The sequence below is a fragment of the Zeus faber genome, assembly GCF_960531495.2.
Source record: "Zeus faber genome assembly, chromosome: 3".
Classification (NCBI taxonomy): domain Eukaryota; kingdom Metazoa; phylum Chordata; class Actinopteri; order Zeiformes; family Zeidae; genus Zeus; species Zeus faber.
Window position 1 is genome coordinate 21,255,782 of NC_137190.1, and position 15,692 is coordinate 21,271,473.

Genomic DNA, 15,692 nt, shown 5'->3' on the forward strand with positions numbered 1-15,692 from the left:
AAGTAGATAGGTAGGAGCAGAAGAAGAAGAAGAGAGGTAGCAGAAGAAGAAGCAGATAGACAGGAGAAGAAGGAGAGAGGTTGCAGAAGAAGAAGAGAAGCAGGGGTAGGAGAAGAAGAAGAAGAGCGGCAGGAGCAGAAGAAGAAAGGTAGCAGAAGGAGAGATAAGAGAAGAAGAAGAAGCAGATAGACAGGAGAAGAAGACGAGAGGTTGCAGAAGAAGAAGAAGAAGAGAGCCAGGGGTAGGAGAAGAAGAGAGGTAGGAGAAGAAGAAGAGAGGCGGAAGGAGAATAATCAGTAATAAGCTAGTTACGGGGAAGAGGATGAAGGAGATGTTTCAGAGGGAGGCGCGATGGCCCGAGCCAGAAGGACGAGAGGAGGTGATGGGATGCAAAAAATCTCCATCAGCGAGAACAGCATAATAAGCCGTGACGCACAGAGTGCGCGTGGTACTCCTGCAGACGGTACACGCCAGGGTCACTCCACTCCACTCCCAATAAGACCTCCACCACCGCTTACACCTCCACAGTTCTCCTCAGTCCATCTATATATCACATCCAACCATTTATCAAACGCGCTCCGCAAAGGGAAAGAGATTCTGGGAGAATGGGAGCTCAAAAAAATCTGAGCTACCATCAGGAAAATGGTCGGAGGGTAATACGTGGTGCAATGTGTGTGCCATCCTGTGGTGCAAGTACTCGGACCCTTCAGGAAAAGAACAAACATCCCGACTAGTAAAAGTTCAGGTACTACATTGACATTCCTACTGTATTAAATATACTTAAATGATTACAAGTAAAAGTACTTGTGCCTGATTCGACTGAGCCTATAATATGACATAAAGTGCGACTGCAGCTTTGTTTCTGCAGATGAGTGCTCGTGCAGATCCTGATTATAATTTTAAATAAAACACTATAGTTGGTGTTCTACAAATTTACGAATATACTGTTTATAATGATCTATCTCAAAATATGTTAAAATATATATTTTCTTAACTGGAGTAACTGTGTTAAAAAATATAGTCCAGTAAAAAGTTAGATATTTGCATAGCAAGTACAGATACTTGAAAAAGGTACTTAAGTACTGTAAAAGTACTCTTTTTTTTTTTTTTACTTTCCACCATTGGTGTGGACTAGTGAAGAGGCTAAAACACAACTTCAACCGGTATGGTCCTTTTAAAAAATGACAAGTAAAATAATCCGTTCAAGTACTAAAACTAGTAGTAAGTAAATCAAAGATGAACTTTATTCGGTTCACCTTTCCCTGTGCAGATCCAGGTCTTTGGGTATTTATATATTTGCTATATTCCAGGGTGCTGTGAGTGGCAACGGGGTGGACCTGTCCGTCATCAACGAGGCCCGGAACCTGGTGTCGGACCTGCTGTTGGACTCCTCGCTGTCGCCCCACACCGTGTCCTCTCTGCGCAGCGTCTCCAGCCTCATGGGGACTTTCTCAGGGTCCTGCCGGCCACGGGTCAATCCCTTCACGCCGTTCCCCGGCTTCTACTCCTGTGACGAGGCCGACGACTCTGTAGAGAGGAGCGACAGGAAGTCAATGAAGGTGGGCAAGAGACTGGACTCACAAACTGTGTGTGTCTGTGTGTCTGTGTCTGCATTATTATAATAAAAATAATTGATAAAGACACCAATAGATTTAGAGACGAGTGTATAAAAAACAGGAATACTTTTAATGTAATCGCACAAATAATTCACAGCGATAATATAAATCCTAAATTTTAATTATTCATAACTAAACTTTTTGTCGCCTATTGAAATTTTCATTTGAATATAAAACATAGATTATACAAGTTAAGCTTGATGTAAAATATAGAACAATGTGTCAAGAGTCTGTATTTGTCACATGCAGTCATACAGGTACGGCGCAGTGAAATGAGAGAAGGACAGACTCCAAGCGATGTGGAGAAAATAGGAATAAAAATAATAAATCATGCATACAGTATATCTGAGTATGTGTCTGTATAATATGAAAAATAAAATTGAACACATATCCGTCGACAACTGACAATATATATCGATGTTGCTCTTTATTTTGGGTGCAGGGTCTGAGCAGCAGGAACAGCCTCCCCACTCCTCAGCTCAGAAGGAGCTCCACCTCCTCCCCGCTCCCTCCCCTCGACTGCGCCCCCTCTCGCTGGGAGCGCAACAACGGCAAGAGACCCCCTCACCCCGAACTCAACCTAACCAGGTACCACCCCCCAAACACCCACATGTAGTATGACCTGGGTCCATCCCGACCTATTTAGTTAGGCTTTGTGCTGCTCCACCAGGGGGCAGTAGTGGATCCGTACCAAATAGGGGGCTTTCCTTAAATGTCACACTCAGCAAAAGTCAAGTCAATTTATTTAGAAAGCACAATTTAAAACCACCAATGTTGACCAAAGTGCCGCTTAACTAAAAAAAACAGTCATACATCATGCGAGACAAAGGCATAAGGGATATAACAGGATAACAAACATAAATCTCAATTGAATTGTATGTATGCTAAAAGCAACTTCTCAAAACCATGTTTTTTCCCATAATTCCATAGTTAAGTTTTATATTTGATATACATCAACTAACACAGTAATATTGCCTTCAAATGAAGTGTCATGAGACCTAGGTATGCAAAATTAATGTATATCAGATTAAAGGCTTAAGCGTTCTGATTCATCACATAAATAAAGTAGTTTATTTATAGATATTTCTATTGTACGTGCATGATTGAATAGTTAAAGTCACAATGATTGGTCGTTATTTTCAGCTCGGGGTCTCTTTCCAACGGGCCCAATGTGAACCTGCTCACCATCCCCAAGCAGAGGTCATCCTCCGTCACCCTCACCTACCACACGGGTTCCAGAAGAGCAGGTCAGCCTCACAGACACTGGCTCATCAGGATTGCACTCCCACACATGGCATGATGATCATACACCGTCAATTGCTGGGCTTCCAAAACCTGGAGTTAAGATATAACAGGAGAAAGGGTTCTGGAGTTGTTTTTTTCCCCACCTTGTTGAAAGTGTGCAGTGTGCATCCTCAGCTGTGGTGTATTATTTGGGTTTTCATTTCCATAAACGGGTTTCGGGTTTCTTCCGGCAATACCACCAAACGTATCGGGTCATTATCCCGGTTAGAGGTCATATTAATGTCATACTAAGGTTTCGTCCCGCCCTCCTCACCTCCCAGGCGCTTCTCCGAGCCTCAGCCCGGTCACCTCACCCACCCACAGCCCTCCGATGGTGGGCTTGGGGTCCTCCCTGGTCACCCGCTCCCCTGTGGAGTTCCCGGACACGGCGGACTTCCTCACCAAGCCCAGCGTCAGCCTCAACCTGCACAAGCCCCTGGGATACGCCCTCAGTTCCCCGGACTTCCAGCAGGCGTTCCGAAGCGCCACGGGGGCTCTCTGCACCAGGTGAAACATCAAGACGTACATATATTTGTTGGTAGTAGTCGAACTGACTGTACTACAGTTATTGTTAGCGGAGTGTCTACGGGTCCTTAAGTAATTTCCCCCTGGGATTATTAAAGTATTTCTGATTCTGATTCTGAAAAGTCTTAAGAACTTATTAAAAGTCATCAAAGAGCCCTTAATTTTTTTTTGTAACTAATACATAATAAATGTATTCATAATGAATAAATATATATATATATATATACTTTTAGTTTTGAATTTAATTCATAATTAATTATAATAATAATTAATAATAATAATTAGATAATAATAATAATAATAATTAGATAATAATTAGAAATTAGTCTTAATTTCACCTTACTTCACCTTACTTCCTTTAATCCAAGAAAATTGTTGTATTTACCCGTCCGAGGTTCTGTGGAAATAAAGTAATGGTTAGATGTATTCTAGTTTCTAATACCTTACCTTGATATCTGCTCTGAAGGAAATAATATATTATAATGTAAATTAATATTTAATATGTCATAAAAACAGTTAATAGAATCTAATTCATAACCTTCCCTTCTACGCAATTGTCTTTGTACCAAATATACAGGATTTATCTGTAATACTTTATTGAATCAGAAAGATGATTTGTCCAAATATCCATCTTAAATTATGCAAAAATGTATGACATTTAACTTTCTGATACCTGCAGCCCCCCTCAAGTCAAATCACCAGAGTCCCAGCGTTAGACATGGCTTTATTCTTTTTGTAATAAGACGACCGGTCTTTGGAAGTGGGGAAGTTCTGTGTGAATGGGCTCAGAGCAGGGGACGATGAATGGTTAGTGGATCCTCACGAGGTGGAAAACTCCGTGGAGGAGCCCTCCATCGTGTATCCTGAAGAGATGAGATCATTGCTCAAGTTTCAATTCACTCATCTATGTCTTTTTGACTCGACTATGGTCCCCCCGGGGGGCACGACAGCGGGATGGAGCACAATAAGTGGATTGTTTCGTTATTGGTTTTGTTTTTTAAGTTAAATGTTGTAAAATGGAAATTGGGTTTGTGCTCGGTGTGTTTGTTGGTTGCAGCTGTGGCCGTCAGATGCCCAAGGGGGTTTCTGGTGGAGACGTGGGGGAGGGACACCAGCACATCACCGAGGCCCAGCGCAGACGCTCAGGTACGACGGGGAAAAGAGACGACTGTTTTGGGCAGTTTCAAACAATATGTATACACATTAAATGGTTAAAAGGAAACTATCTCTTTAATATAATATCAGTGTAAAGGTGCTCGACTCATTTGGCAAGCACCCAGAAGGTAACCCGAGGGCTTCTGTGGGCTGTTTGCTGAGGAATGAAACCATACAACTTTTTGTTTTTCTAGATCGTATCTATTCCTCTATTATTGGAAGGTAATGCTGCCATCTAGCGGCCAGAGTTTTCACTGACACAAAAATGGTCACACGAACGCATCAATCATCCATCCATACAGTTGATCTTCAACCCCTTTCACACATGCAGTCTTTCTCAGCAATGTTCCGGAACCGTTTCTGCATAGGGTCATGTGTGAATGGGAGCAGGGATCGATATTCTGTGAAATCGGTTTGGGCAATTTCCCACCTCAAGACCTCACAGTGTTATGACTGTGTTGTGAATGGGAGCAGTAAGATTGCCGGTATCGGCAAAGCACAAATGGTGTGTTTTTACAAATATTTATTTCGTACAAATATTTGACAAATAATCTTTCCGGGAAGAAAAAAAAAACATTCGGAGAAATGGGGAGTCTGAACTGTGGAGGTCGGCTGCAAAGACAAGAAACTGAAACCCGTCCAGTCTCTGCCGAGACTGGTCTTTATATTCTTACATTTTATTCTTTTACCTCTTGAAAATACCAGTCAGAGGTTTAGACCTGCCAGCCTGTGCGCAGTTTGTGTACCAACTACGCAATTCTTAGTCAAAATACACAGGTACGAAATGACAGCTAAAACCAAAAAAAAGTGTCTGTGTGTACGTACTGTATATATAATATGTGTGTGTGTGTGTGTGTATATATACTATATATATGTGTGTGTGTGTGTGTGTGTGTGTGTGTGTGTGTGTATGTATGTTTATAATGTGTGTGTGTGTGTGTGTGTGTGTGTGTGTGTGTGTGTGTGTGTGTGTGTGTGTGTGTGTGTGTGTGTGTGTGTGTATATATATATATACACTACTCACAAAAAGTTAGGGATATTTGACTTTCGGGTGAAATTTCTGGAAAATGTAAAAAGTTCACGCTACAGTGATATTATATCATGAAAGTAGAGCATTTATGTAGAAGCATGCAATGGTGATTTCCTCATCTCAAACAATTTATTGAAACAAAAACCAACAACAGTGGTGGGTTTACCACAACAAAAAATGTCAATGTCTCAATAACTTGTCATGTGCCCTTGAGCATCAATTACAGCTTGACAACGACGTCTCATGCTGTTCACAAGTGGACCTATTGTCTGCTGAGGCCTGGCCCCCCACTCTTCTTGAAGGGCGGCCCTCAGGTCATTGAGGTTCTAGGGTACAGAGTTATGAGCGTCTACACGGCGACTCAGCTGATCCCCTAGGTTTTCTATGGGATTCAGGTCTGGAGAAAGTGCAGGCCACTCCATTTGAGGTGCCCCAGTCTCCAGCAGCCGTTCCCTAATGATGCCACCTCCATGAGCTGGAGCATTGTCGTCCATGACGATGAAATGAGGCCTGTGTTGTTCATGCAGGGGCACAATGACTAGATTAATGATGTTATTCAGGTAGTATGGGCTTGTCACTGTACCATTCACAAAGTGTGGGGCAGTTCTGTATTGACTAGACACACCTGCCCACACTAACACCACCACCACCAAAGACTCGTCTGGTGACAACAGTGGCTGATGCGTAGCGCTCTCCTTGACGTCTCCAACATCGTTGGCGGCCATCATTTCTGCTCAACGTGAATGGACTTTCATCAGAGAACAGCACTGAGGCCACTGGTCCCTCGTCCAGAGTAAATGCTCCCTGGCCCGTGCAAGACGATGATGCCTGTGCCTGGTGGTGTGGTCAGGTACCCTTGTAGGTCATCTAGCACACAGACCACGCCGATGTAAACGGTTTCAAATGGTCTGACGTGACACTTGGGTGCCTCTCACCTCCCTTAAATGTGCCTGGAGGTGAGTGTCATTCATCATCCGGTTCCGCAGGGCACTGTTCACAATGAAGCGCTCATCAGTGTGGGATGTGGCCAAAGGACGTCACTTCTATGCCTTTCTGTGACTCTTCCAGTCTCTGTATCTCTGTTGCAAGCTGCTGATGACACTCTGTGACACTCTAAGCTCAGCGGCCACTTCTCTCTGAGAACATCCTGTTTGAAGCCTCACAATGGCGAGGTACTGGTGATCAATTGTTAGATGTCGTCTTGGTCTCGTGATGTCAAAATGTGAACAGCATGATGAAGAGGACTGTTTAAATACCAATTCTAATTGAACCAGGAAATGTATTGGTCGATTCATGGGTCAAACACCTGTTGTGAATTTTGCCGTTCAGCTCCTTGTTAGAGAACAGCAAGTTGTGCAAAAAGTACTGAAACATTAAACAGTTGGACATGTGCATTCAAAAGTTTAGAGAAGGTCAAATTAAGTTCACCCGAAAGCCGAATATCCCTGACTTTTTGTGAGTAGTGTGTGTGTGTGTGTATATATGTGTGTGTGTGTGTGTGTGTGTGTGTGTGTGTGTGTGTGTGTGTGTGTGTGTGTGTGTGTGTGTGTGTGTGTGTGTGTGTGTGTGTGTGTGTGTATTTTTGGACATTTCCGTGTTAGTTATACGTTGTGTTCTACTAAAACTCAGAGAGAGTTACAGGTTAAATTATAGTGAAACTTGGTGACAGTCTCATTCTATTTTATTAGAACTCAGGGACAGTTTAATGTTCTATTATTGTTCCATAGTGAATAATGAACAATATTAAACAGTGTAAAAATCAGCAATCTCACTATTGTGGTAACTGAAAACTGCAGTGGTAGTCTGTATGAGCAGCTGTCCAATCACGTGAGCGTGATCAGATCAGGGACATATTTGTCATCGACGTACAACAGATCGGAAATCTGCATCTGCAGGTCCGACTTAGAAATAGGAATTGGCCAAGAAAATTGCAGTCGATGCAAACAAACATTATGATCTTATATGATATAAACAAAATAAATACAATTAAATGAAGCTACTCTGAGGCAAATTAATATTTCTTCATCTGTCGATTGTTCACACTGAATCTTCAATCGCACATGGCAAATTATTATGCAGAATGACATCATTGGCCCTTGGGGACATTTTCCGGACTATTGGGGTTTTGGAATAGTGGGGAGTCCCCCAGCTGCACTGGAGCGCGGCGCCAGAGAAGGAGAGGTGGAACGGGTGGAGAACGTTCCTTCTCCGGAGGCAGAGCGTGTAGGACAGGTTGAAAGTGATCACATTGATTTAATAACATTGGGTTTAGGGTTATTGCATCCGGGGAAGGGGGCTCTGTCCCCGCTCCGTCAGCGGAGGGAACCGAGCCTGTCCGGGAGGGGCGGGATGCGGGAAGCGAAGCGCTGGTCTCTAAGAGCCAGGAAAAAAACCAAACCGATTTAGATTGAACGATCATTGTCGACAGACTGTCCAAACGATCACATCTACACTGTCCCTTTCCCCATCTTTTCCGGCTTTATCATGGCAGGTGTGAAAAGGCGCAAGATGGACAGGTTCAGGAATGTAGCTGCATGTGTGAATGGTGAAAATCACCAGTGATGTCGGAAAGGTTCCCCCAGTAATTTGCCGGGAGCTATGTGTGAAAGGGGCTTTAGTTTGAAGCCCCAATCAACACATATCTTGAATAATTGCTTCCAGGGTTGACTTTCACATGGACATAGAGGATTTAAAATGGATTCTATAAAATCTATAAAAAAATGTAAAATGCTAAGTAGCTAACTGTTGAGTACTGCTCAACTGTCTGTCTTTGAATCACCATTACTCCACTTCTGGCAGTGATACACACTGCCAACGCGAAACTCAAAGGATGAAATAATAAATAAATTGAAGTGTGGTGTGATTGTTTTAGAGCAGGGGTGTCAAACTCGTTTTAGGCTGAGGCCGGAATGGAGTAAAACCCACTTCATGTGGGCTGCATTATTGTTTTTGGCTGCGGGTCTGTGTGCACATGTGCATGACTACCACAGCCTGTCGAGCGGCTCTTTCTTTTCAGGTTGGAATGAATTAATTGAATACTTAGGTTTATAGCATTATATAAAATATATATATATATATATATATATTTAATATAATGCTATAAACCTAAGTATTACATTTATATTTATATATATATATATGGGGTTTTTTTTGTTATAACTTTATTATGTAACATTGCATTTTTTCTCCGGGGATAAATAAAGTATCTATCTTTTTGTATATAAATTGTGTTTAAAATAAAAAGAGAAAAAAAAGGTTTTTAGGTTTTTACCTTTCTGACGTGACAGTTTGGAGCTGATTAAAGCGGATAGCATTTAGACTATTTCCTTGTTATTCTAAAACATGTCTCAAGAATAGCATCGTGCACTTATGTTGCAAGTCTATTTATAATTTTCTGTCAATATTAAACAAACAAAAAAACAAACTGATGCATTAAAGGACCTCAAAGATAGTGTCAGTAAAACATAAATTACAATTTCTAGAATCATTTCTTGTGACATGTCTTTGTGCCGACTCTTTAGGAGAAGGTCTGGAGTTCCTGGGAGAAGCGCTGATCCGGGAGGAGAGTGTGGAGGCGGAGACGAGGCCCGACATGGAGGGTTGCCCGGGGAAGGAGGCGGAGGAGGAGGAGGCGGAGGACGGGAAGAGCCGTGCCAAGGATGCAGAGGTACTAGCTAGCGGAGAGGAACTTCTGCAGGAGGAGCTAAGGAAATGAAAAAGAGAAATAGGTGCATTCTAAAGTCCCAATTCTCTGTTGCTGGTTGGACATTGTCGCCTCCAAACGTAGGCCAGTCCTGACAGCACAGTGTGATGGTGTGTTTGTGACTCGACTTTGCTGCCGCCGTGTGGACGTGTAACGCAAGTTAAAAACACATTTAATACCCGAACGTATGCCCAGGGCGAGCGCGAGTTCCCGCTCGACCCGATGCTGGAGGACCACAGCGCTCTGATGGAGAAAATAAACAGCTGGAACTTCCAGATCTTTGACCTGGTGGACAGAACGGGAGGGAAGACCGGGAGGATACTCAGCTATGTAAGAACCATACACCAGCCAAATCTCTTTTATTATCACAGGATTTAAAAACAAATGCATTTAATATACAGTATATTCATGTGTGTATATATGTATATACTGTATATACAGGACATATTGTATGTATGTGTGTATATGTCTTGGCTAAATATAATTGTAATGTTTATTTTGTATTTTGTTCCCTGGTGTGTCTTAAAGATTTGACTCTATTTTCCCAGGTAACGTACACCCTGTTCCGGGACACATGTCTGTTTGAGATCTTTAAGATCCCTGTGAGGGAGTTCATGATGTACTTCTGTGCTCTGGAAAATGGCTACAGGGACATTCCCTGTAAGTGGGTCCAATGGGCAGGCAATGTTCACAGATATGTATAGATGCTGGATGACATAGAGACAATGTGAATGCATAAAGAGTGAATTCATGCTTATCAATATATATTAATAAGATGACATATAACTCAATAATTTTTGTGAGGCCATTATGTGTCCCCGGCTGGTAAACTAATATTTCAAACATTCTTTTAACTGTAGATCACAACAGGGTCCATGCTACTGATGTGCTCCATGCGGTCTGGTACCTGACGACGCGGCCAATCCCAGGTTTCCAGCAGATCCACAATGAGCACGTCACCGAAAGTGACACAGGTATACATTTATCGGGGTTCTTAGCAGGTCCTTTTGTGCTTAAGTGCTTGGAAAGTCCTTGAAAAAGAATATCGTCATTGAAAACCTGTGATATTCCACGTTTAGTTATTCAAATCGTAAAAAGTAATAAAAACATTGCCAGAAAGGCTTTTACAACATAGATCATGCCAGGTTGTAAATAGACACTTATAAAGTACTTTAAAGTCCATTTAAAGTCCAGTCATTTTGTAAGCCAGAATGAATCTTGTTGAATTATTTACTTTAATTATGTAGCAGTAAAAGTTTAGGGAGATTTTGTTTTGCACAGAGTTGGGTTTCATTTTTCTTTTAATCTATTCAACTAGACTACAGAGAAGAGCCTTGTGCACTGAACATGTTAAACCTTATAAGTCAATTAATGGATGTTATATTTGAAATTGATATGAATCCTCTAAATTCTTCTGTGATTTTCTGTAAAACGTGGAATAACCACTGGACATAAATACACTCAATGATTCAAAACATCCGATTTCCTCTTTTTTTGTGTGGCTTCCAGAGTCCAGAATGCCACGATATTTTTTTTTTACCTGCTCATTATATTTAAGTTATATTTAAAGTGCCAGTTACAAAAAGATTGCCACTTGAATCCGTGTGCTGTAGATTGTAACACGTATGTTGTGTATTTTATTCAAAACAATTTTTTTCTGACAGATTCTGACAGTGGGATCTCCCCTGGCAGGGTATCCTACGCCTCCTCCAAGAGCTCCTCTATTTCAGACGACAGCTACGGCTGCCTGGCCTGGAACATCCCCGCTCTGGAGCTGATGGCCCTTTATGTAGCAGCCGCCATGCACGACTATGACCACCCAGGCCGCACAAACGCCTTTCTAGTAGCCACTAACGCACCGCAGGTAACACATTTGTCCAATGATAGTTTCCCCGATCTGAGCTCGGCATTGATTATGTGACGTAAGCATGCACCCATGTCACTGAAATGAGTCTTAGCTGGTAACTTCAAGCTTCAACTTCAAACTTCAACCTTTTTTTTATTTATTTTTTTGTCCTGCATTCACTTCACCTTCTGGATCGGGAATTCAATTCGTGACCGTACATGTTGTCCTCCAACAGCGCAAACAACAGCAGTACAGCCACCTGTCCCGAGATGTTGTCCATATAAACCGGATCTAAACTCTACTCTTTCAGAGCGAGTACTGAGAACTCATTCTTGGGTGCAGACCAATACCGAGTAACAATAGGATTACTGGGATTATCTCTTTCAGTCCCAATAATGATTAGTGTCACAGTTGACTATTTGCAGTAAGTTTATTTGAACTGAATCAAAGGTGAGATGAGAATCGAGTTCCAAAAGGGAAAAACGTGAAACGCAAACTGAGTGCAATGTAGAACCTCATTCATCTGAAGCCCGCAGGAGGGACTGGAACATTTCATTGACCGAAACATCAATGAAGTACATTAAGTCTTTCCTTTAAAGTGCCTTATTTAAACTCAGGACACGGACATCTTTTGTTTTTAATTCACAGATCCATAAACATTAAATCCCAACACTTAAACGGTCAGAAACAAACATCTAAACATCTGATAATAGATTTTGTTCCTATAGGGGGAGCTATGAAGTTTTCAACACATATTTGACACTTTCTTTCGTGCCCTGAAGCCCCCGTTGCCTAGTTAGTGAGCGAGGACAGACGTCAAAACAAGCAGGGAGACAGCTGGGGGAGAGTGCAAACCCAGACCAGATCTTACACCTAAGTTTTACTGGGATCTAATTGAAAGCGTCCTCAAAAAAAACGAAAAAAAAAAACAACTTTCCATGGCCATATGGTAGAGCTATGGAGATTCATTAGTAACAAATCGTTCCACAAAAAGACCACAAAAGGAGACCCCTTGCACCTCGAACACCATATGCTGATGTCTGGATAATGACCTTTCCCCGATTCTTCCCTCAGTGACAGATGCCAGAACATATCAGATCCACCCAGTATCATAACAGTTACCTCTTCATCCACCATGAAGAATCCTCTTCAAACTTCTGTGTCTCCTCGAGAAAAAAAAGATAATTATTCTTGTCAGCCGCCCTATGACGCAGCGCCGAGCTGCGTGTTTTTCACACTGGTTTTTGTGTGAAGGGGGGTTACCTCTGTTCTTAGTTGTCTGTCACCTACAGAGAGACTTTATTACACAGGATATTCCTATATTCCTTAGTGAATGTACTTCTCCACGTTACTCTGACTGACTCGGGTTTCCTTTGTTTGCGCCTCTGCGGGGGAAAAAGTAGCTCATTCATATATTATGATTCATTAATTGTAATTAATGTTATTATTATTATTATCATTATTAAATAATGTATATCAATTAAATAGCTATATATAATGTTAAAAATTAAATGTTAATATTAAAAATATATTGTATATTAATATTGTATTAATTCATTAATATTAAATTCATGTTATAAGTAAGTAATTGGTATAAAACAAACATTAGGTGCATTTTATAGTGCAGATGTGGTCACATTTTTCAGTATTTTGAACGTGAATATTGATTGTGAGTTGTACCAAAGCATTGTGAAAATTCTCTGGAGGCTGTTGTAAGGTAATCTGTCTAAGTGTGGCCACGCTGAACACAAAGTACAATTGCACAAGCGTCCGAAGAGGAGCGCGGCGTCGGGTGACGGCACATCACGCAGTGCGGCTTATCGGCCTTCAGACGAGGCTTCCCTGCGCCGTGACAGTTTTGTATAACAAGGGTGAAAAGGTTAACCGTCCCCGTTTAAATATTTTATTGACACAACACGGGTGGCGATAGCGCGGATCCTGTCTGGGTTGGGGCAAAAGTCCCAGGAAATGGGGTCGAATGAAAGGAGAGGGAACCCTGAACGTATTGATTCCCAGTAACGCTGACAGATACCGTGTCTGGGAAAAGGGCTCTGCTACTCCTACGTTCTCCTAATTTCAGTTAATTTCACCTTCTTCCATCTGCCTTTCTCAACATTTGTACAGCATACTAATTTCATTTTCATCCCACTTCTTTGGAGTAGAGAAGATCATTCAGAAGTGATTCTAAATGTTAAAATCACAGGGAGCCTTTGACCTTTGCCATTTGTCCTTTTTTTTTTTTTTTTACCGGTCTCTCAATCTATCTCCTTCCTCCTCCTCACGCGCAGGCCGTGCTGTACAACGACCGCTCGGTGCTGGAGAACCACCACGCCGCGTCCGCCTGGAGCCTCTACCTGTCCCGCCCCGAGTTCAACTTCCTGGTCAACCTGGACCACGTGGAGTTCAAGCGCTTTCGTTTCCTGGTCATCGAGGCGATCCTCGCCACCGACCTCAAGAAGCACTTTGACTTCCTGGCCGAGTTCAACGCCAAGGTGCAAGGCGGCTCCAGCGCCTATTTCTGGTTCCATTGCGTTTGGACCAAAGTATTGACGGACGTTCTAAAAACAGAACGTATGACGGATAACCCCCGTCATCAACTTTTTTTTTTCCCCCCTTCCCCAAACAGGTGAACGACGTAAACAGTCCGGGGATCGACTGGACCAACGAGAACGACCGGCTGCTGGTGTGCCAGGTCTGCATCAAGCTGGCCGACATCAACGGTCCGGCCAAAACGCGAGACCTGCACCTCAAGTGGACGGAAGGCATCGTCAACGAGTTCTATGAGCAGGCACGCCCGTTTCCAACCACACGACCAAATTTAATGACTGCACAGAATTCTTCCACATTTCTTATGTATTAAATGCTATTTTCACTATTTTAGGACATTCAATTGCTGAAATGCCATATTGTTTAAAAAGAAAAATGGTATACTTAAGTTGAACTTGGTGTGTTAGACGTGTAACTTAAAGATGTGCATGAATTAATATATCATTCAATAAAATAAAACGTAATGTATATACTTTTGAGGACCAAAATAACACACTTTTTGGGTACTCTAGAGTACAGCTTAAGTTAGGTTAATGATTCAATTAATTTTTTAAAAAGCGTACTTACACTACACGTACAGCATATTAATGACTTGATACTAAAGCTGTACTTTGAATTAAGTAAATAAGAAGTACGAAAAATACACTTCAGGTATAATCACCAAAGTACAAATGCATAGAGATATAATTTCAACACGCTGTTAATACTAAAAATATCTTTCAGTATGAAATAAATACTTTTTTAACGTGGGCTGTGATGTTGTCGTTAGGTTGAAGCATCAAACCGGACCAAACCTCACCACCCCTGCGTTCATTTAAACCTAAGATGAAGATAATATGTTTTGATGGCTTATTCTAACACAACAATGATAAACTTCCGAGGTGACGCTCTCAGTTGTGACTGCTTCTGGGTAGAATCTCCCATTAAGCTCCCCTCCCTGTGCTCTCCAGGGAGACGAGGAGGCCGGCCTGGGATTACCCATCAGCCCCTTCATGGACCGCTCGTCGCCGCAGCTGGCCAAGCTGCAGGAGTCCTTCATCACGCACATCGTGGGGCCACTGTGCAACTCGTACGATGCCGCCGGCCTCCTGCCCGGCTACTGGATCACCGAGGAGGGCTCCGAGGAAGAGGAGGACGAAGGGCAGGTGGACACGGACACGGAGGACGAGGAGCTGGACGAGGACCTGGCACAAAGTGAGAGACCAGAATAAACACCCTAACCATGAAATATATTGATATACCACATATTTTGACTTATGATCCTTACAATGGTGGAAAGTAACGAAGTAAAAGTACTTTGTTACTGTACTTAAGTTAAAAAAAATAGCTATCTGTGCTCACCTAATTATGTTCATTTTCGGGGACTTTTACCCCACTACATAAAAAAAATATATATACATGTTTTACTCCACACTACATTCCTAGTAGTAGACTAAAATATATTTTTTGATTTGTATATATTTGTATGTATTTGTACACCGCCTGTGCTATTTTTATACTATTTTTATACATTTTATTAAATTAAATAAAAATAAAAAAATGTTATAAATTGGAATATGCATAAGCACTCATCTGCAGAATAAACAGCCAGAGTAGCACTTCATGCGTCTTATAGACTGTTTTATTAGGGCACAGGGTACTTTTACTTTTAATACTCATAAGTACAGCCCTTTTGTGTCACGATATTTATGCTTTTCCTCGAAATAAAAGGTCTGAGCACTTATTCCACCTCCGGACACTCGCTTTTAAACACACTCGTCCTGTTTTCCAGAGAGGACGAAGGGCCACCGCAGGTTGTTCTGCAACATCATGCAGCACCTGACAGAGAACCACAAGGTGTGGAAGAAGACCATCGAGGAAGAGGAGAAAGGCAAGGAGCTGGGGAAGCAGCAGCAGCAGCAGCCAGACGGCCTGCCGCCCGGCCTTCCCTCCTCCGACGACATCCAGGTCATCCAGGAGGAGGAGGAGGGAGAGGAGCGCCAGTAG

General features: G+C 42.2%; 1 protein-coding gene across 1 annotated transcript in view; it reads left to right on the plus strand.

Annotated features, from left to right (window-relative positions):
- pde3b (phosphodiesterase 3B) overlaps positions 1-15,692 on the plus strand; it is a gene marked incomplete at both ends in the record, with an annotated part of 46,883 nt that extends 31,191 nt beyond the window's left edge. Inside the window, 14 exons of the mRNA XM_079997279.1 lie at positions 1,311-1,559; positions 2,059-2,204; positions 2,760-2,863; positions 3,182-3,407; positions 4,483-4,571; positions 9,132-9,277; positions 9,509-9,643; positions 9,862-9,973; positions 10,174-10,287; positions 10,978-11,177; positions 13,448-13,651; positions 13,786-13,947; positions 14,657-14,900; positions 15,478-15,692. Coding sequence (XP_079853405.1) covers positions 1,311-1,559; positions 2,059-2,204; positions 2,760-2,863; positions 3,182-3,407; positions 4,483-4,571; positions 9,132-9,277; positions 9,509-9,643; positions 9,862-9,973; positions 10,174-10,287; positions 10,978-11,177; positions 13,448-13,651; positions 13,786-13,947; positions 14,657-14,900; positions 15,478-15,692 — 2,346 coding nt within the window. The remainder of the gene's footprint in view (positions 1-1,310; positions 1,560-2,058; positions 2,205-2,759; positions 2,864-3,181; positions 3,408-4,482; positions 4,572-9,131; positions 9,278-9,508; positions 9,644-9,861; positions 9,974-10,173; positions 10,288-10,977; positions 11,178-13,447; positions 13,652-13,785; positions 13,948-14,656; positions 14,901-15,477) is intronic.